Source organism: Eurypyga helias, unplaced genomic scaffold, assembly GCF_000690775.1.
Source record: "Eurypyga helias isolate BGI_N326 unplaced genomic scaffold, ASM69077v1 scaffold38674, whole genome shotgun sequence".
NCBI lineage: Eukaryota > Metazoa > Chordata > Aves > Eurypygiformes > Eurypygidae > Eurypyga > Eurypyga helias.
The window spans coordinates 1-20,348 of record NW_010246281.1 but is presented as its reverse complement, the minus strand read 5'-3'; the positions used below and the strand labels follow the sequence as shown (position 1 = coordinate 20,348).

General features: G+C 40.3%; 1 protein-coding gene across 1 annotated transcript; it reads left to right on the top strand.

Annotated features, from left to right (window-relative positions):
* Positions 1-161: 161 nt before the first annotated feature.
* Positions 162-19,717, top strand: BOD1L1 (biorientation of chromosomes in cell division 1-like 1; the record flags this gene model as incomplete). The annotated part of the gene is made up of 11 exons (XM_010150347.1): positions 162-286; positions 1,636-1,826; positions 3,023-3,631; positions 4,114-4,263; positions 5,602-5,771; positions 7,919-8,042; positions 8,408-8,552; positions 9,236-9,311; positions 10,167-16,293; positions 18,471-18,538; positions 19,648-19,717. Coding segments are annotated over 11 exons (7,855 nt in total), but the record flags the coding sequence as incomplete, so codon positions are not given.
* Positions 19,718-20,348: the final 631 nt, after the last annotated feature.

Here is a 20,348-nt window from a genome sequence, read left to right as displayed (position 1 = left end):
GCCCGGGCGCCGGGATCCGCGGGGCCTTGCTAGCGATACGGGAGGGGGCACGGCTGCGCCTTCGGGGGGTCCGGCGGGGCTTCTGGCGCTTCCAGCCCGGTCTGCAGGAGGATAAGCGCTCAAAACCCTCACTGTCCAACCTCTCCTTTGTTGCTTTCTAGCCTGCTTACCAGAATTTGAGACAGCGCGTTGACAACTTTGTTTCCAATCATTTGGCAACTCATACCTGGAGTCCTCATCTCAACAAGAACCAGCTGAGAAATAACATTAGGCAGCAGGTTCTCAAGTAAGTGACAGTTCTGGGGTTTCTCTGTTGCAACATGCTCGCATACCGTGAGAGGTGTTGGAGACTCTAGGTCAATTGTAAAGTGTCTGCTTTCTTCAAAGACCTTTCTGAAGGCGCTTTTTTGGTAGCATTTAAATCATGGTATTATTTCAGATAGTAACTCGCCATCAGCATTAGTCAGAATTAGATTGCAAATGTTATTTTGTTTGATCCAGGTTGATGCAGGGCGTGGAAAGCTTGTTTCTGACTTGGGATGTAAGTCTAGCTTTACAGCTACCTTTACCAGCTGAAGTCTATCTTTACTGTTTCTCTTAAGGGACACATAAACAAAATTGTTCTTATTGGGTTTTGAGCTGAGTAGGAGCTAAGTCACGATTTGCCAAACTAAGCTTTGCGGAGTACAAAGCTAAATTCACAAAACAGAAAACTGGATGTAAATCTAGCTAGGCAGATAAGTTTTTTTTCAGAACCGTTGTTACGTCAAGATGATGTCAAACACTTATCTGATGTTATCATTACTTCATAAGGGTTTCTCTAGCTTCTTTTCCTCAAAACTTAAAGTCGTAAGAAACAGTAGGAAATTTCTTCAAAGCAACATGAGTTAGGCACTAAATTGGGTCAAACAAGGGATTTGGGAGCAAGCTTACTCAGTTATGCTGTAGTGGTGCCACTGATAACTGGTACTGAGGAGCTGGCTCTTCGGGGGAGGGGAGCAATTGTTGTTTGGAGTGGTTTTTCAGTTGTTTTTAAAGAAGCAATGAGGACAAGAGGCAATATCTGCTCCGCAAAAGATTGCAGGAGTGTAGAGAGAACCTGTAGATACGATGTGCTTGCTCTATTGCCATTTATTTGATTTTACTGAAGATTAAGGGTGTCATATAAAGCTGCAGAACTCTGAGGTGTCAGTCTGTATTGGGCAGAATGCAACCTAGGGTGGTGGTGACTGGTCTATTAGTCCTTTGTCCCTCCTGCCTCCTGTAGTTCATCTGTTTTACGCCATGGGAATTGATAACATCGGGCTTCTTAATTTTTTCCACAAATGTCACTTCTACAGTTGGGTAACATTTGTAGGCATAACCAGTGATGACATAACAGGCCGCTTGTTGTGTTAATTCCATGCGTTTGGATTGCGTTGTTTCTCTAGCAGGTTTTTTCTTAGTTTATAAGGCATAGAGCTGCTGAAATACAGGCAGCTGGCTAAATACATAGCTGCAGTGATGCTCAGAAAGTGTTAATGTTTCAGTTGAGGTTCTTGTGCGTGTTTATGTCACATCTAAACGAGCAAATTTCATTAAGGTGTTCTTGAAAAGTCATTTTTCCTATTAAGTATTCATGTAACTTTGTTCCAGGTCTGGAATGTTGGAATCTGGAATTGACAGAATTATTTCTCAGGTTGTGGACCCAAAGATCAACCACACATTCAGACCTCAGGTGGAAAAAGCGGTCCATGAATTTTTAGCCACATTGAATCACAAAGAGGAGGCAGGCCCCAGTACAGCTCCAAGTGAGGAGAAAGCAGATGCTTCTCTTACAGTACAAGGTATTCTACCGTTTCCCTCAGCAGTGAATTAACAAACAATTTCGTGAGAGAGCAGAAGCATTGACTAGGTTGGCTGCTGGCACAGAATTGTTAGCATCACTACTAACAAGCTTAGCTCCGGGCAGCATACCATAATACTTGTCTCTTACTGTATGTGTGAAGGTAGAAGGCCATGTACCACCATGTCATTGTCACTTGTGCTTGAGATTATAACATCGGTTTACTGTGAGGAAAAAAAGTTGGTCTCAGGGTTTGGCCTTTACAGGGTCAGATAGGGCATAGCTGTAAGAGAAAAATGATTCAATTTTTTAATGCATTGTTAAATCAGAAAAAAAAATTGTCTGGGACAGTTAGCTGTCTTATTGCAGTTGCTGTGTGCAGTAAAATTTGAATGGCTAAGGCCCTCTCAGGAGCTGAAGTTCTGCTGTAAATCAGCCAATCTTCAGTTTGTTTATAAACACAGCACTTCAAGATTTTCATTTACATTGCCTGGTATCGACTTCTGAACACCCCTGCAGGTAACTGTCCATTCTTTCCCTTCCAAAGAGACTCCACAGCAGTCCATCGATTTGTAACCAGACCCTTTATTTAAATCCTAGCCCTTTTCCTGTGAGGCCCACTTCCTTTAAAGTAAGTGGGTTAACAAGCCAGCTGCAGTTCTTAGTGCTAGTCCAGTTAACCCTTTCTCACCTGTCTTGAGTGGCTTCTAAGAAGATGAGAAAGCGACATGTTATTCCTGGTAGTCTCATTGCTACATAATCAATATGCTGAGTCCATTTTCCATGTCATTTATGTTCATACCAGAGGTATGAAATACAGAGTTTCTGCTGCAGTATTCTGTATTGTGCTTCTTCAAATCATCATCCTATTTGGGATGATGGTACAGTTGAACAAGGATTGTGTTCAGAACATCCTTTCCATAGACAACGCCTGTTTTCTATAGCTGATCCCAGGAGCAGCAGTATGTCACAGAGCAAAATGTATCTGGTAATCAGATCATCGTTTCTGCAAGAATGCAACTTTTTTTTTTTTAAAACCAAAATCTCTAGATGCAAAATTAGTCAAACCTTTCAGTTAATTTTACTTATTTTAAATAGAGTCATTATTCCTTTTCCTTTCACTTGCTTAAAATTCTATCTAAATGGAATTATGGAAGCTAAGATGAACTAAAACTGTTTTCTTTCTTACTATTCAAGGTGTCACCACTACAGCTCCTAGTGGCAACGTAGCTAATGATGCAATGTCCATTTTGGAAACAATAACTTCTCTTAACCAAGAAGCAAGTGCTGCCAGGGCTTCAACAGAGAACTCAAATCCCAGGAACGACAGAGTTGCAAAGAGACTGTCATCTCAGCAGAGCATAGATGGTAGCACTGATAGAGAGAGAAGTATGGACGACTTACCAGACAGAGAGAAAGCAGTCTGTGATCTTCCTGGAGAAGGAGCTGAAACATTTGCAAAGTGTGAAGATTTAAATGAGCTTCCTTGCCAAAGTGAAGAAATAAAAAATTCAGCAAAGGATAGTAATAATTTGACTTTTTCAAGTAAAGAAATGCAACAGGAAAGCGAAGATCAAAAGAGCAAATTGTTAGATAAATGTGACAGGAAACCAGACAGCAGTGAAAAAGGTGAACGAAGAAAAGAAAAGAAGGAAAAACTTGACAAGAAGTCTGACCATTCAAAGAAAATTGATGATACTACAAAGTCAAAAGAAGAAAAGCAATCAAGAGAGTGGGAACCAGTGAAACAGTCAGTGCCAGAAAAAAATAGCAATAAACATAGAACAAGTGAAAGCACTAAAGAAGGTATGGTGTGGGAAATGCTGTTCCTTAAAATATGAGTATGGGGTTTTTCTAAGCGTATTCAGGAGGTGAATCAGAAGTGTGTTTGAAATGTAGGTTCTCTGCTTGTTCGGGCAAATATGTCTAGCTAGCCACAGCTACATCTTGGCTCATCTCCCTTAACTGAGGTACCCACATTAAGAATCAGATGAGCTTTGGTTCCTCAAATGTGTGAGTGGTCATCTATCTGACTCTGTCAAGTTCTCTCAACAATTCCAGTCTGCATTGAAAGTTTCTAGTTGTACCTCAGGGTGATTTTTGTTTGGAGTAAACCAGAGTTAGCCTAATAACATTTCAATCAGGTGTTTCTTTTTTTTTTTTTTTTTTCTCCTTATTTCTTGTCCTTAAGATAATTTTATTTTTATTTTCAGTGGCAAAATAACAGAAAAGTTTCTCAAATAGTGTGCTGCATTACAGCTCTTTCTTTCTATTTTTTCCTTTGCAAGAAGATATGTCAGTAGATTCAGATATGGATGTACTCAGTGACATCACTGTCAGCTCTGTCCATACCAGTGACCTTTCTTCCTTTGAAGAGGAGAGCGAAGAGGAGACTGTAATTTCTGACAGTACTGAAGAGGGGGAGATCACATCAGATGGTAAAATAATTAGGTTGTTAAGAAGCAAGAAAGAATATGCAATGCTGTTGTTGAATGCATCATATTATACATTTGAAGTATGTTTTATTGTACTTGTTTATGAGAGAATTTGAATGTGGAATGGATAGCATTTGTGCAATTACAAAAGACAAGTAGTGGGCATGCTCTGAGTATTGTTTTAATAGCTTGATAGATCCTAAACAGTCTTACTTGTACTACAGTATTTCACAGGCAACAAAAACACTTAATGGTGACGGGTATGTCACTTTCCTGTGCTTATTGTCCCTCCCACCCCCAATTCTGCCATAAATTTGGTATAACACTGGAGTACTTTTTGAGCTCAGGGTAGTGATTGTAGTTGACTTTGCAGATCAAGTTAGGTTTAGACCTTTAGGATTGCAGGGATTTCCAGATTCTATCTGGCTACAGTAAAAGGAACAGGAATGGATCTAACTTGAAGAGTATGGAAATGCCAAATCTTTTCACTGACTGGGTTACCTTTTGTGTTTTCCTTGTCTAGAGCAGACCTCAGAAACTCATTTCTGTGGATGTATGTCTTCTGCAGTTAATAAGACTTTACATTTCATAATACAGAGTGCTTTATTACCTGAATGAGTTGTCTGTAGTATGCTGTGAGCTTACATTTTCTGCTCTAAGAACATTATTTAGAAGCACTTAATTAATTGCATATTCTCTGGCTGTGGTGTCACTTTTAAACATGGCAGATTGCATTCAGTTACGACTAATTACTTGTGAAAACAAGCCTTAAATAGGTTTCAAGGATACAAATAATTTGTACAGTATGGAACACAAATGGCTTTGCTCCGTTTCTAATAATCCTAATAACTGAAATATTTATTTTTAATTGGATAATACACAAACCAAGTTTTTTATACCCATGTATTTCAGTCAGCCTATCTACTTCTTACATTCTCAAATACTGTACAAATTTTTTTGGTGGAGGGAAGATGATTAACTTAATAGATAGCAGAACTTATATTCTGGTTTCTTAGTTGGTGTTAAGTACCAAATACTGTAAGTAAAAAAGGCAGCGTGATGACAGGCAAGAGGGTAGCCCAGTTGTGGTATCCTGGTTTGTTTTGGGGTTTGTGTCTTGCAATTTTTTGGCTGAATGGTGTGCACAAATGCATTAATATATCTTTCAGGTTTTCATAATTGTGGTGTTTTGATGTTAAAACGTTTAATTGTTTTAGCTTTTTGGTTTTTGTAGAAACACTTGTTAATACATTTTGAGTAGCTTTGCCTCCTCAGCAGTTACGTTGAAAGCACTGCTCTAATTTATCAATATATCTCTACACTTCACTAACCTTTCCTCAGATGAAGAGGAGAAAAACAGTCAGAGGAAGACAAAGCCTCATGCTAACGAGCTGTGCGATGGGAAAGCCAAGCCTGTTCGTCATGCTTATGTTCGCAAGCCTTTCCTGTACTCCAAGTACTTCAGTGATTCTGATGACGAGCGAACTGTAGAACAACGCCGTCAGTCCATTGTAAGTGGGTTTTGTTACTGCTCGCCTTCTAGCTCCTAAACTGTTCAGCACAAAAATTCCACTTCTTACTTGGTGGGTGGTTTGTGAGGGGGGAGTCTTCTGTTTCTTCTCACTCCCCTCCTTCCCCACCTTGTCTTACAACTGCCCCTCTTTCAGACTTCCACCAGTATTGCATGATTTGCTCTCCAAGGAAGCACTCTGCTGGTTACAGTTTGAAGGCTTTTGGTGATGAAAGCAATGCCACACTTTTCCATTGTGGTGGGTAGCCTTGGCTCGAGGCAGGTGCCCACCAGGCTGCTCAGTCACTCCCCTCCTCAGCTGAACGGGGAAGAGAAAGTACGATAAAAGGGTCGCAGCTGAAGACAGGGACAGGAAGAGATCATTCAGCAATTACTGTCACGGGCAAAAGAGATTCAGCGGGGAGGGGAAATTAATGTATCTTCAGTCAAAATCAGAACTAAAACCAAATCTTAAAATGCTTTCCCCCCACCCCTCCCTTCTTCCTGGGCTCAAATTTGCTCCCGATTTCTCTTACCTCGTCCCACCTGAGCGGCAAGGGGGACAGGGAATGGGGTTGTGGTTAGTTCATCACACACCTTCTCTGCCGCTCAGGAGAACTTCTTGCATGTGGGGGCCCTCCCACGGGAGACAGTCCTCCATGAACTTCTACAACATGAGCCCTTCCCACAGGCTGCAGTTCTTGAACTGCTCCAGCGTGGGTCCCTCCCACGGGGTGCCATCCTTCAGGAGCAGCCTGCTCCAGCCTGGGTCCCCCCCAAGGTCACAGTTCCTGCCAGCAAACCTGCTCCAGCCTGGGCTCCTCTCTCCACGGGGCCGCAGCTCCTGCCAGGACCCTGCTCCAGCGCGGGCAGCCCACGGGGTCACAGCCTCCTTCGGGCATCCCCCTGCTCTGGCGTGGGGCCCTCCTTGGGCTGCAGGTGGGTCTCTGCTCCCCCCGTGACCCTCCATGGCTGCAGGGCACAGCCAACCTTACTATGGTCTGCACCACGGGCTGCCAGGGAATCGGCTCCAGAGCCTGGAGCACCTCCTCCGCCTCCTTTTCCACTGACCTGGGGGTCTGCAGAGCAGTTTCATATCTTCCTTGCTCTCTGTCTGCAAAAATGTCTCCTCTTCTGTTTGGTTTTTTTTTTTTTCCTCTTCTCACAGATGTTATCACAGAGCCGTTACGCCTGCGATTGGCTCAGCCTTGGCCAGTGGGTGGGTCAGTCTTAGAGCCGGCTGGCATTGACCTCATCAGACATAAGGGAAGCTTCTAGCAGCTTTACACAGAAGCCAGCCCTGTAGCCTCTCCCTGCCACCAAAGCCTTGCCATGCAAACCCCTTTTTTTTTTTTTCCCCCTTCTGCTCTAAAATGAGCAGTCTTTTGATGTTGACAGAGTATTTACTAATTACATGCAGTGTCTTCACAGAATCACAGCAGTAGGTGGATTCTTTCTCAACTGAGTGATTTGATAATGGAGAGTAAGAACTGCTACACACATGAAAGATCTGGTCTTAAGTAGATTTAATGCATATAATAACAATTTGCATGGAAAAAGCAGCCCATATCCACCAGCCTGCCTTCAGTGAGGTTTTGCGTAGTTCAGGCTTGTGTTGACTACTGCAGGCTACTTTGTTACATCATCTCATCACAAATGTAGTTCTTGCTGTCCATGAAATCAGTAGTTTGTAGCATATCTGCAGCCACTGAGAATGGGAAGAGGGGTTTAAGCATCTTCACTATGTTCTGTGGAAAAAGGACTAGCACACAGAATAGGGAACAGCAGTTCTTTTAGATATTTTCCTTTAGCTAAAGATATTTTTTTAAATATTTGTTTATGTTTAATATACATACCCTATGTATTATATATACTTTTTATATAAATAAAATGAAAAATGTATATTCATTGAGAAAATTTGTGTTGTTAAACAGCAATGAAACCCTTTGGAACTCAACTAGTTTCACTTCACAGAAGTATTAGAGGACTCCATTAACTTTCATACAATGATTTGTAAGGTCTATTTATTTTTTTTAGTTTTCCTCAAGCTAGTGTTCTGTTTTCTGTCGGGTTTAGACATATATTTGTAATCAAAGAATAATCTTTGACCTAATGTTAAATTGTGTTCCTTGGGTTTTGTATCTCCAGGCCAGAGAAAAAGAAGAGAGACTCCTAAGAAGACAAATTAACAGAGAGAGACTTGAAGAAAAACGTAAGCAGAAAGCTGCAGAAAAAACAAAATCCCTAAAAACTGGAAGTCAAAACGCTAAAGGTATGAGAAGTATAACATTAGCCCCTGCCACCCTGTGCTTACCCACTCTTTCTGTCTGGAAAAAAATATTCAGCTTAAAATAGTGGCATTAGGTCTCTAGACATTTCCATTAAAAACCCGACATTTCCATTAAAAACCCAACATTTCAACAGTAATGTGACAGAATAATGTATAATGCATATTATTAATACTAAATTCCATGTCTTTTTCATATAGCGTTACATTGCTAAAATACAGTGAATACCTATGTACACTAGTATTCTCCTCTACAGATCAGTACTCTCTGTACTGCTTTCAGTCACATTTATAGCTGAAACAGTAATATAATGACATGCTTACTATTTCACCTTTCTGTATTATTGTAGGAAAAAGTGGATTGAACTTAGAAGAACCCTCATCAAGAAGTGTTGTGTCAAAAGCTACTGGTACCAGCATTAAGGATGTGCTTAAAGAACAAAAATTTTTAGAAAAAAAAGTAGCTTTGAGCAGAAAAAGGAAGAGAGATTCAAGGTATTTATTCACGTATTTGCTCAACAGAAATTAAGTTTTTGAATATTCGCTTTTGCATATTGAAAAGGTTCTCTTCAACTTTGCAGTTAGCCTTACCTGTTTTAACCATTTCCTCTTAAAATATTGACATAATTCTGTTACTAGTAAGCGTGAAGTTGAGGCAGAAAATCAAATTATAGCTGGTTAAGTATACTGCAGCTCACACTGCAGTAGCAGCCTTTATGTGGCTTTTCACAAACAGAATGGTAATAAAGGCAGGAGAATGGATAGCTTTTAGATGTTTGTGCATCTACCATGTCAGTCAGCTGAGTGTGATCTTTAAATTGGCACTTTACATAGATGGGGACATGTGTACATACCTGTCTACATGTGAGTGTATATGGAGCAAGGAGGTCTCTTATCCATTTTACAGAGACAACTGTGATACTAATATTGCTGTACTAATACCCTCTGCTTTAAAATACTGATGTCCAGAGGGTATCTTTGAAGCTGGCTCATAGGATTTTCCAAGAGAAAAAAGCTTGGACAAACTGGCTAGTCAGAAGTTGTGTTACCGTGTTCTATTTCAGTATTTTTTGCGTGCATTTCTTGCTCTCCTTCGGCTTTAAAAGGAGGAAGTCTACAAACTAATGTTAGGCTGATACTGATTTTTCTTTTTTTAATTGTCCAAATAGCTGTTTCAGGCATGCTGAAGATAGCTGCAAAAAGAAGTATGAGCCATCTAAAGAAGATTCTAAGGAGTTGCATAAGGCAAATGAGGTATGTCTCTTAAATATAAACCTTATTTTCTTCCTTTTTAATTGTAGTACTACGTGTCCATATGTCCGTACCAAACTGCATAATACTGCATTCATTCTTTTTTCTCTAGTTCTCTCAGCTGTGTTAGTGATCTGACATTGCTGTAGTAACATTTTCAGAATTCCAGTAGCCACTAGAATGTACAGTCTGTATTCAGCGCTGATGCGTGTTGTTGTAGAACGCGAGATACAGTTTTAGCCCTATTCTGTGAAGCATGTTGGGCTTTAAAAAAGGGCAAAGTGTGTCTTACATCCAAAGGCTTGAGGAGCTCGATCTATTTAAACTTCTCACTGGGAAGTTAAACTGAATGTGGTCCAGACAGGAAAGAGAATTTCTATGGTGAGAGTTGTTACCAACAACGTTATTAACAAAAACTAAAAAGTGATAGTTGGAAGTTCAAATGGAAGCCTAGTTTTATCTTTTGTGGGTTCTGGGTTTTTGTTTTGGTTGGGATTTTTTTGTAACACAGCTTAATGGTTGTTTCAAGTACTACATAAGTTACTTGAAATTGTGGTTGTCCATTTAAATAATTTTAAAAAGAAAAATCACTTTATAAAGAAAAGATACTCAAGTTCAAACAGACTATGTAAGGTTAACTTCTGTTTCTTTGTATTTTCCCACAATGGCAAAATTGGAATGAAAATGTCAAGTTTCATTTTCTTACTGCCTGTGTTTTAGCTGAATCTGTATTACAGTGTTAAATATGTTCCCTGATGCATTGCTTTTATGGAGACTTTGCCCTTAACAATTCTGTTCGGTCACACAGAGAAGGATCTATGTAACACTTTCTTATATATAAAAAACTTTATTTTGTAGACTTGTGAAAAGAATTCTTCCAAAGAAGTGAAGCATAATCATGGGAAAAGTGAAAGTTCTAAACAGCTTAGAAGACTTTCAGAATCGGTGCATTCGACTGAGGAAAGCAAAAGTGATTCTAAATCAGAAAAAGAACATAAAAGAAAAACCTCCATCTCTCTTCAGGCTGAAGGAGCCCAGCAGGAAAGTGAATCAAGGGATCCAAAAAGACAACTGGATAGAGCAGAAGTCAATACTGAAGAACTACAGAAGCAGAAATCCATATTTAAAAACGAAAAACACACCAGAAAAGATAGTGACGTAGAAATTCAACATCTGAGAAATGCTGCCAAAAAGGAAGCCAAGTTTTACAGAGATAAAAATGAAAAGGAAAGAGTTGCTTTAGAAGAGAAACTAAAGCACAAACATAAAGGAGACAGAGACAGTATTCACAAATCAACTGAAGATGTTGAACTCCATTCATTTGAGAGAAGTTTGAAAGGAGAGGATGGTGGTCAGAAACATAGTCAACAAATAAAGGTTTCCTCAGATGACAAATCTGAAAGAAAAAGTAAACACCGAAGTGAACGGAAAATATCGGTAACAGGAAAAGATGGAAAAAATATTTCTGAATCAACCTTAAAAGCTGAAGAATTGCTGCGTAAGGAAAGTAAAAAAGACAGGCATCTCTCCACTGAAAAATCAAGAGTGGAATACAAGACCAAAAGGTCCCTGAGTGATTCTAGGCCACAGAAGGATTCCGTAAGTGCCTCAAAGCAAGTTGCTTCTGCATCACACAGAAGGAGCGAAAGCTACTCAGAGGATAAGCATCAAACAGAATCAACTAACTCTGACTGTAATCTGAAACAAGAAGATGGTGTTCATAAAGATAGAAGAAGATCCAAGAGCCTTGTAGAAGACAAGATTTTGTTAAAGTCTAAGTCAAAGAGTCATAGTAAACAATTCAGAGCATCTGAAACAGAATTACAGGAAAACATAACAAAACAAGAGACGGGTCAGAAACTAGACAAAGATAAGAGCACGGAAGAGAATAATTCAGATAGGCAACACAAATCCAAGAATGAAGACAAAGTTCTTGGAGAGACTGGTGCTGAGTTTGAGCTTGTAAGTGGCACACAATCAACTCAGGGGTCACAAAAAGACTTTAGTCACAGGGTTAAGTTACATTCTGGAGAAAGAGGGTCTGTAAAAGAGAAATACAGAGGTGATAAAGACTTAAGCAATGCCAGACTAGAAAGAAGGTTTTCTGCTGAAGGTCACAAAAGCAGAAACTTAAAGCACAGCAACAAGGAAATAAAGAAAAAGGAAGATAGTATCAAATTGGAGGATAAAGTTATTAAAGAAATGGATAATGGGCATGAAAAAGCAGTGAGCATCATAGTGGCAATGGATAAAAAACAAAGTAAGAAGATACCCTGTGAAAATAGAAAAGGCAGTATATCCAACCAAGATTTAGTTGGGGATGAAAAGCAGTCAGGTCGCACAACTGAAAGCAGCCATGCTCCAACCCCTCAAAAGTCAAGAATAAATAATGATGCCTTGCATTCTGGTCATGAGGAAGAGCTGATGGAACTTGATTTGAAACAAACAAAAGTACAGGCAGCATCTGACATGGAAGGGAAAAACATTCAAAACTCACTCCAAGCCACAGATGCCAGGTATGCAGCAAAAGAAAAAGTATCTCGCTCCCTTTCAAATAAGGAATTAAACCGCAACTTGGCAGATCCTGAAGCTTGTGAATTGCAGTTTCTGCCTGCAGCTGAAAAAACTGTTAAACAAGAAGATATCCGTAAAAAACAAGTTGGTGCCTTAGACACGTTGTCCAAACAAGCTTCCATGGATCAAGGACCCAGTAAACAAGGGGCTTATAAAATGAGCGTTGTGTATGAAACAAGTGGTAGAATTCTACTGAACGTTCCCAGTAAGGATCAAGCTTTGGAAGATAGCAGGAGACCAAAGAATTTAAAAACTGTGATAAATTCTAATTCAGATGATGTTCCTTTAGCAATTCATTCTTCCAGAGAAGATGCTGCTGATGCAAAGCCCACGAATATCTCGGACTTCACAGATTCCTTGGGTAGTGTGCCTAAAGCACGCCATAATTCAGATGGGAATTCTTTATTTGAAAATACTTTCATTTTGAAGAGCGATGCAGCACAGGTTGTATACATGGAGCAACAACGTAATGCAGCGCTGAGTTCAGCCATGACAGACGGTGGTGACACCAGCACTACAACAAACAGTGTAGAAAAGGATAAGGAGGTGCCCCAGCCTGATGACCAGGCAATGGAAGACAGTACTGCTGTGTTACCTAGTCAGGAAGAGTATGATGAAGCAGCAGAGTTAGAAAGCACTCAGGGAAGTGAGTTGAAAATAAAAGAGGAAAGCTTGATGACTGACGTAACTGAAGATTGTGGAAATGTAACAACAAAGGAACTTCTACAAATTAAAGAGAGAGAGTGCTTGAATACAGATGCTTCCACAAAGGGGGAAAGAAGCACAATGATGGATACTGTGGAAAAGAGCAAGGTGCATGATATCGATGACATGATACAATCTTCCTCGGTGTCCATGCCTGAAAGAGTTCCTGCGGGAACACTCAAAGGCCCCATTATAGCCAGTGAGCAAGAAGAGAATGGCATGATTGCCACAGAAGATAAAAATGAAAGCAGTGCAGTAGGTACCAGTGCGGGGAGTAGTAAACTTGGTTCATTGTACAGCAGCCTACAAGCAACTCCAACCACCGTGATAGGAACCAGTACAGAAGAGAGCACTGTAATGGCCACTAGTACGGGAGAAGAAAGAGCTGAGGGCACATCACGTTCTGAAAAGGACAGTGACGCTACAACCACTTGCTCAGAAGAAGAAAGTGAAGTGACGGTAATCTGCACAAGCATAGAAGCCGATGAAGGTCTCACAAGGGGCATATGGGTAAAAAGCAGCGAGGGCGGCAGTTTCCTCACAGGGGCAGATACTGGTGACTGTACTGTTGCAGCAGCTGAAGAAGGTGGCGGCAGTGTTGTCACCGAAGGATTAGCAGAAAGTGAAAGTGTCCTAACAAGTACAGAAGGAGAAGAAAATGGGGACTGTACCTTGGTTGCCGCAGAAGAAAGTGGTAAGGATTCAGTCAATGCAAGTGGAGTAGAAATTGAAGACAGTGTGAACAGTGCTGGGACAGAAGAAAAAGATGATGCTGTGACTAGTGCAGGCTCTGAAGAAAAGCGAAATACCTCAGCTTGCGTAGATACAGGCAAATATGAAAGTTCTGTATCCTGCTTAGGTGAAATGGAGAGCGATGGTGCTGTAACCAGTGCAGGGACAGAAACAGGTGAAGGGTCGACAAGCGCTGAAGGCTCAGGTCAATTTAGGGACAGTGTGAGAGCTGGCCAAGTAAAAGAACATGAAGGTACTGTGACTTGCACAGGTGCAGAAGAGAGAGGCCATAATTTCGTCATCTGCTCAGTGACTGGTACAGATGCCCAAGAAGAAAGCACTGTAACTGGTGCGTGTGTTGCAGTGGACACAAATGACAGTGCCACAACTGGAACTAGTGGTGACAAATCTGAGGATACTGTAAATGGTGAAAGCGCAGTGACCAGCACAGGCATAACTCCAGAAGATGATGCTGAAATTTCAGTAGTCTGCACAGGGCTAGAAGACAGCAATGAGGGTTTTGCCATTTGTTTAGAAGCTGAAAAATGTGAAAGTCTAATGGACAGTACAAGGGCAAAAGAAGAAGCCAGTGTCACTACAGTCAGTGTAGTTTCGTGTGATGATGAAGGTTTTGTGACTAGTACAGGCTCAAAAGAGGAGGATGAGGAAGGTGAGGACATTGTGACCAGTACAGGAAGAGGAAATGAAGAAAATGAGCGTGCTTCTGCTTGTATGGGCATGGGAAGTGAAAATGCACTACTTTGTATAGGTGCAGAAGAAGGTGAAAGTTCCATTATCTGCATAGTTGCTGAACAAATGGAAGCTGAGTCGGGAATGGCTGGCACAAATATAAATAAGCCTACTGTTGACAGCATGACAAGTGCAGAGAAGGAAGGTGATTGTGGCACAAACTGCACAAATGCTAAAGGGATTGTTGAAAGCAGTGTAACCAGCGCCAGTGCTGCAGATGAGGGGGCCTTGACTGCGCATGTAGGAAGGCATGACGGTAGCTTGATTCCCTTGGACGCCGAGGAGTGCGAGGGTCCCATGACTAGTGCTATGGCTGTGCAAGATAAGAGTCAGTCTGACAGTGAAGACGAACACGAGAATGCTATGCCTTCCTTTGGCAGCAGAGGACTTGATGCCTCTGTAAGTAGTGCAGTTCCAACAGAAGATCAGAGTTCTGTTATGCCTGCTGACAGAGAAGAAAAAGGGAAAGGTGATATCATCTCTACCAGTACAGTGGAAGAAAGTGATGCTCCCTTACATTCAGCCATGGATGCTGAGGAAGGTCCACTTGCTGTCACAAGAGCAAATGAAAGTGAGGAAAGGTCTATCTTAGTAGACACTGAAGACACAGAGGTACCTATGCCAAGTACAGCTACGGAGTTTAAAGAGTGTGTGCATAGTTTTAGCAGTAAGCAGGAGAAAGATGAGTGTACTATGATTTCTACCAGTATTGTGGAAGAATTTGAGGCTCCTATGTCAAGTGCAACTATTGAATATGATGGTCGTCTCCCCTCTGTGAAAACAGAAGACATAAATGAGAATGCTGTGGTTTCTGTAGACATGGAAATATATGAAGTTCCCATGCCTAGTGAATCCAGTGTGGGAGGAGATGATAACCGTGATGATGAAAGTCACCCAACTGCCAGCAGTAAGGAAGAAAAAGATGAGTGTGCTATGATTTCCACGAGTGTTGTGGAAGAACAAGTAATTTTAACGTCAGGTGAAGCCACGGAAGAGGCAGTTCAACACGGGTCAGACGCAGAGTCAAAGAATGAAACAGTAATGATCTCTACAAGTACAGCAGAATGTTTTGAAGCTCCTGTGTCTAGTGGAGCAATGCAAGATGAAAACAAACTCACTGCTTCGGAAACAGAAGGAAGATATGAAGCTGCTATGATTACGACAAGCATGACAGAAGAATGTGAGATAGTCCTGATCAGCGCAGCACCACAAGCGGAAAGGCAGCTCCTTGTAGCAGATGGGGAGGAAGATGCCGTTATCTCTCCAAATGCGTCAGAAGAATGTAAGATTGTGGAGACCACTGCAGCTGTAGATGAACAGTTTGAACTAGCCGCTTTCGATGCGGATGCAAAAAGCAAAGGTTCTGTGATTTTTGTGGGAGAATGCGGGGCTCCTGTGCTGAGGGTTGCCACTGACAGTGAAGATCAACACACCGCTTCAAGTGTAGGAGATAAGGAGGAGGGGGCAGTGATCGCTCTGAGCACAGTGGAAGAATGCGATAGTCTCTTCACCTTTACAGTCATAGAAGAAAGTCAACTTGCTGCTGAGAGTACAGAAATAGTAGACAAAAGTGAGGATACTGATAACCAGATTGAATGCATCCTATCGACTGCAGGTCCAGAAAAAAGCGAGAGTTCTTTGCTTGTTATTGGTAGAGAGAACAAAAACAAGGAGAGTGGCATGAGTGGAGAATCGGCAGTTTCTCAGACCACAATAGGCAGTGAAATCGCAGAAACGGATGAAAATTCAGTGAACCTTATGAGCGTAGATGAAACCCTTTGCGTGGAGATCAGTACGGAGACTGCTGTCAGTCCAAGTCCTTCCTCAGAGGCAAGTGAGGATGATGAGCAAGCTGAAGATGTTTTGCGTGATGACATTACCTCAGAACTTTCTTGTATGATTTCAGAAGCGGCAGTAGAGAGTGAAACTCTAAGGAATGTAAACAACAAATGTAACCCAAATTTGCTTTTAGAAAGTGACTTTTCTGAAATAAGGACTCCTCTGCCTAGGGTGCAGGCCCTTTCCTTAGTTTCTACAAATGAAGTGACTATAAATACCAACCATGGTGAAATGACATCAGAAGCAGAATTAGGGGAGAAAGGCGACTTCCCTGTGTTGCACGTAGAAGAGCTATACAGCAGTGATGACAAAACGAACTCAGTTAAAATAGATGATACTGGAATTGAAGTTACTGTTAAAAAAAGTAACGCAACCTTTAATTCAGGTGAGGATTCCTTTTTCCTCTTCAGTTTATAGTTGGTCATAAATGCATTTTACCATGACTAGTGTTAGGATTAACTTCAACTGCTCAAATATGCCCAACTTCTTTGCTGGTTGCAAAATAACTATTAACAATATATGTAAGAATTGGTGACAAATACTGAAATAACCGTGTGATCCTAGGAATACAGGAGTGACTGAACACAGTTTTCTGAGGTATATTGGAAAATAATTAAATGTTATTAGAGTGCAAAAAAGCTATTAAATTGACTTAAAATTGTGAGGTGATACATGAAGTGTGGTTTGCAAGGGGTAATTATTGTGGAGTTACAGATGGGTTTTGTTATTAACATGTTTTGAAATTCAAAAATGCTTTTATAGGAAAGAGAATGCATTTCATTTAGACATATGTTCAACATTTTAAAAAGGTAACTTAGTAATTTGTAAGGTTAAGAGTGTCCATCCTTAATCATAACTAGATTTTCTCTGGATGGTTATTTCATGATCATACTCAGATTCACTCTCTTATGCTAAATTTTGTCTTGTTGAATACATTTGAAATGGCTGTACTTGGTGTGACAAAGGAATCAGACAGTCATCCTAAATAAATGACTGTTTTAAGTGAGCAGTGATGATAGGTGTGTATTTTGAATAGAAAATAGTATATGATATTAAGGCTATCTCATTTTAATTCCAGATCCATTTTTCTGGAAGCAAACTTTTGAAATTAACTTACATGGTCGCTAGTTCCTACAGTACCGCATAATGAACATCTGCTAGTTTAGCCTTTCTCCTCTTTGACCTCCAGAGCATTTGGAGCACCAAATTTCTGAAAATTAATAAATGTATAGAAGCCATAATGAAGTCGAGACTATGACTTCATTATACCTTTTGGAGAAATTGAACTGTAGAAAAACAGTCGACAAACCTGCTTACCTTTCTTTATAACAAAGGAATTTGAGTGATGTTGATCACATAGTACACTGCTTTCAAAACATTTTCCTGCTCGTGTCTGTCTTCCCGTATTATAAAACGTTTTTTTGAAATAATAGCATTTAGGTCTAGTTTCTTGAAAGTTGGCTTTATTGTCTAGTTTTATTGATACTGGGGGTGAGAAAGCTTCCTCAACAGATTTTGGGATCCTAGTAATTTGTCAGGGAATGAATGCCTATCTGGTAGTGTTGACAAATGTTAGTCAGTATTTATGTAAGAGACAAACATGAGCTATGAAAATGTAAACTGCTACACTAAGGTATTTCTGTCTTGGTGCTTTGCTCAATCCTTGTTGTCCACTGATGTAGCCTCTGCAAGTCTCAGTGGTGATGCAGTCTTATTCTGTGGGCCGCAACCACAATTTAATCGCTTCACGTGCATCATTGACGAATTACTGTGTTACAACTATTTCTTTTTGTTTAGGAAAAGCTTTATAAACAAGCTTCTGAAATAGGTGTCCAAAAAGGCTGTAGAAATCATGTGAACGTGCTGTCTGCTTGGCCTTTTTTTGGGATCTTACAAGCATACAGCTGTTCCTATGGAGAATGAAATGGATGGGGGTTTAAGATGTTCTAAAATTGTATTGACACTAACAGGAGCAACTGAGCTTTCCGTCTCCATGGAAATTGGATGGGGTCAGTGGTAATGGTTCTAGAGCTTACGGATTTAGATCTAATTGTCGCTTGAAGAAAATTACCTTCTAGTGTTAACTCTTGAGCTCTGCATTCATTAATAACAGAGGTAATTTGCTGTTTACAATTTGGCCTGAAAATCTGTTGGTGCTTTGTAAAGGAAGAGCAGGGAAAAAAGCCAAAGTTGGAATTCGTAAATAAGCTGTGGTAAATCCTGAATAGCCCATATTTCCCTTTGTATTTAAGGAAAACCTAGAAGTACTTGTCGTCTTGCAGATTTCAAGTTTGGGTTTTTTTGTGGTAAATCCTGAATAGCCCATATTTCCCTTTGTATTTAAGGAAAACCTAGAAGTACTTGTCTTGCAGATTTCAAGTTCGGGTTTTTTGAGCTGGTTTGCTGCAGACAGACTGCCTGTTGTTTCTGTTGCCTACAGGAAGGGGTTAAATCCATGTGCTGTGTTCATGAGGTGGTACTGAGAAATAGCATTCTACTGTAACATGAGATAAATACAGCATAATATAATCTAATAATTTTAACATATTTGTATTTCATTAGGCAATAACGCAGCTTTACCAAAGTTGGCAGAAGAACTAGAATTTGAAAGTAACTTGAAAACTGATGAGGTATTTATGTTATTCTGAAAATTTTTACTGTACTGTTCCATGTATAATTATACATCTTGCCAGGGTTTCTTACTATACCTTTTGATTTTTGTGCAGCAGAAATGGCATTTGAACTTCAAAACTTTTGAAGGGTCCTTTTTCAGATTATTCAGCTATCCTTTTCTAAGCAGCTGGCATTTAAATTGTGGGCAGTCCATGTTATTCTGTGGTAGAACCCATTTCCTCCCTCAGCTATGTTGCTTCTCTGACCATGATATCCAAGTTTGCTTTTTTAGGATAGGTTATACTGTATGCATGTTGCTTGGGATAGTACTTGTAAAATAGTCATACATGCCTTAGCGCTTAGGGTTGGCAATTGTTAGTGTAGTGCTTTGACATAGTAAGCATGCACTGATGTTCATTTTGTTGTACCGCTTCCTTGCCAGTCTTCACTCACCTCTTTGTGTATTTGAGGAACACTTGCTGCTGTTCCATACTGTGATAGCTAATGGCCCTTACCTGCTGTAACAGAAGAGTACGGTATTAATTCTTCAGATGCAGAATGGATCCATGTATTCCTATCTTGTCAAGCTCTGATAATAAGCATTTTGAAGGAGAACATGGTTCAGAGACTCCCGAGCATCTGTGAAAGGGTGGATCTACACAGGGCTGTTGAAATCCAGCGTATTTCTGAATTTAAAAAAAAAAAAAAACCACCACACAAACAAAGCAAAACACAAGTTGAAGAGTTCACTGTACCTTGTTATACATTGCAGATACCTATTTTTTTGCATATGTAACTATTTCTAGAATACTGCTCATGTTTGGAACTCGGAGTACGTATTGTGCCTTGACTTGCTGAAATTTTTCTTGAGATCTCCTTTTTAAAATAATCTCTGGTACCGGTTTTAACTGTAAGGTCAAGGTTAGGCACTGTACTGTTTACAACAGTAAAGTAACACAGCTCTGCCAGCGTTCCTTATTAGTATTTGTACTGCTGTCTTAAGAAAGCTTTTGAAGACTTCTGTAGATCTTATAAGACGGTGTTCATCACAACATGAGGGAGGGGATTGAGACATACCTGTTCTGGATATCTGAAATATCTTTGTTTCTTTTGATTTTGTGTTTAGCCACAACAGCCTGAAAGTCCAAGAAGTGAAGAGGGATCTGTGGATCTTCATACTAAAGAGATTCAAAAAGGTGGTTTGTATATGGACAGCAACTTACTTTTCATACTGATTTAACTATTTCTTATGGTGGGAGTGTTGTAGACTTGATATATACTGCGTGCAGAGGGATTGAAGTGAAACCTGCAGAAATGTTTCTAGGTGCTCATGTGGCTTTGCATTTAGTTTGTGGGAAAGGAGGAGGGTCAGCCTTTTCTTCCAGTATGTTACGCTGAAAGAAAGGTTGAAAGCATTCAGGACTTCAGAAAAGCAGACTCCTAACGTTCTACGTAAAATCAATAAATACAGAAAAACATTTGCCCAGGAAAGATACAGAAACTTTCCCAAAAAATGGCTTTCTTCTGTATAAACTCAAAACACCCTTTTTCCGTGTGTTGTGACTGGCCCTGTGAGGTTATGAAGAGAGGAAGTACTGTATGTCTTAAGTCACAGAGACTTTACAGAAAGATTTTCCCCTCCCCCCCCCCTTTTTTTTTCTCCTTGCTTTTTAGAAGATGAAAATATTTCTGGCCATTCACTGAAACTTGAAGAGTATTTATAAGTAGGTAATCACCTAGCTAGAAATCTCAATTAGTCAACTTGGATCTGTGCTCAGTAATTCCTTTTCCATGGATTAATTAATGGTTGATGAAAAACTGGACATG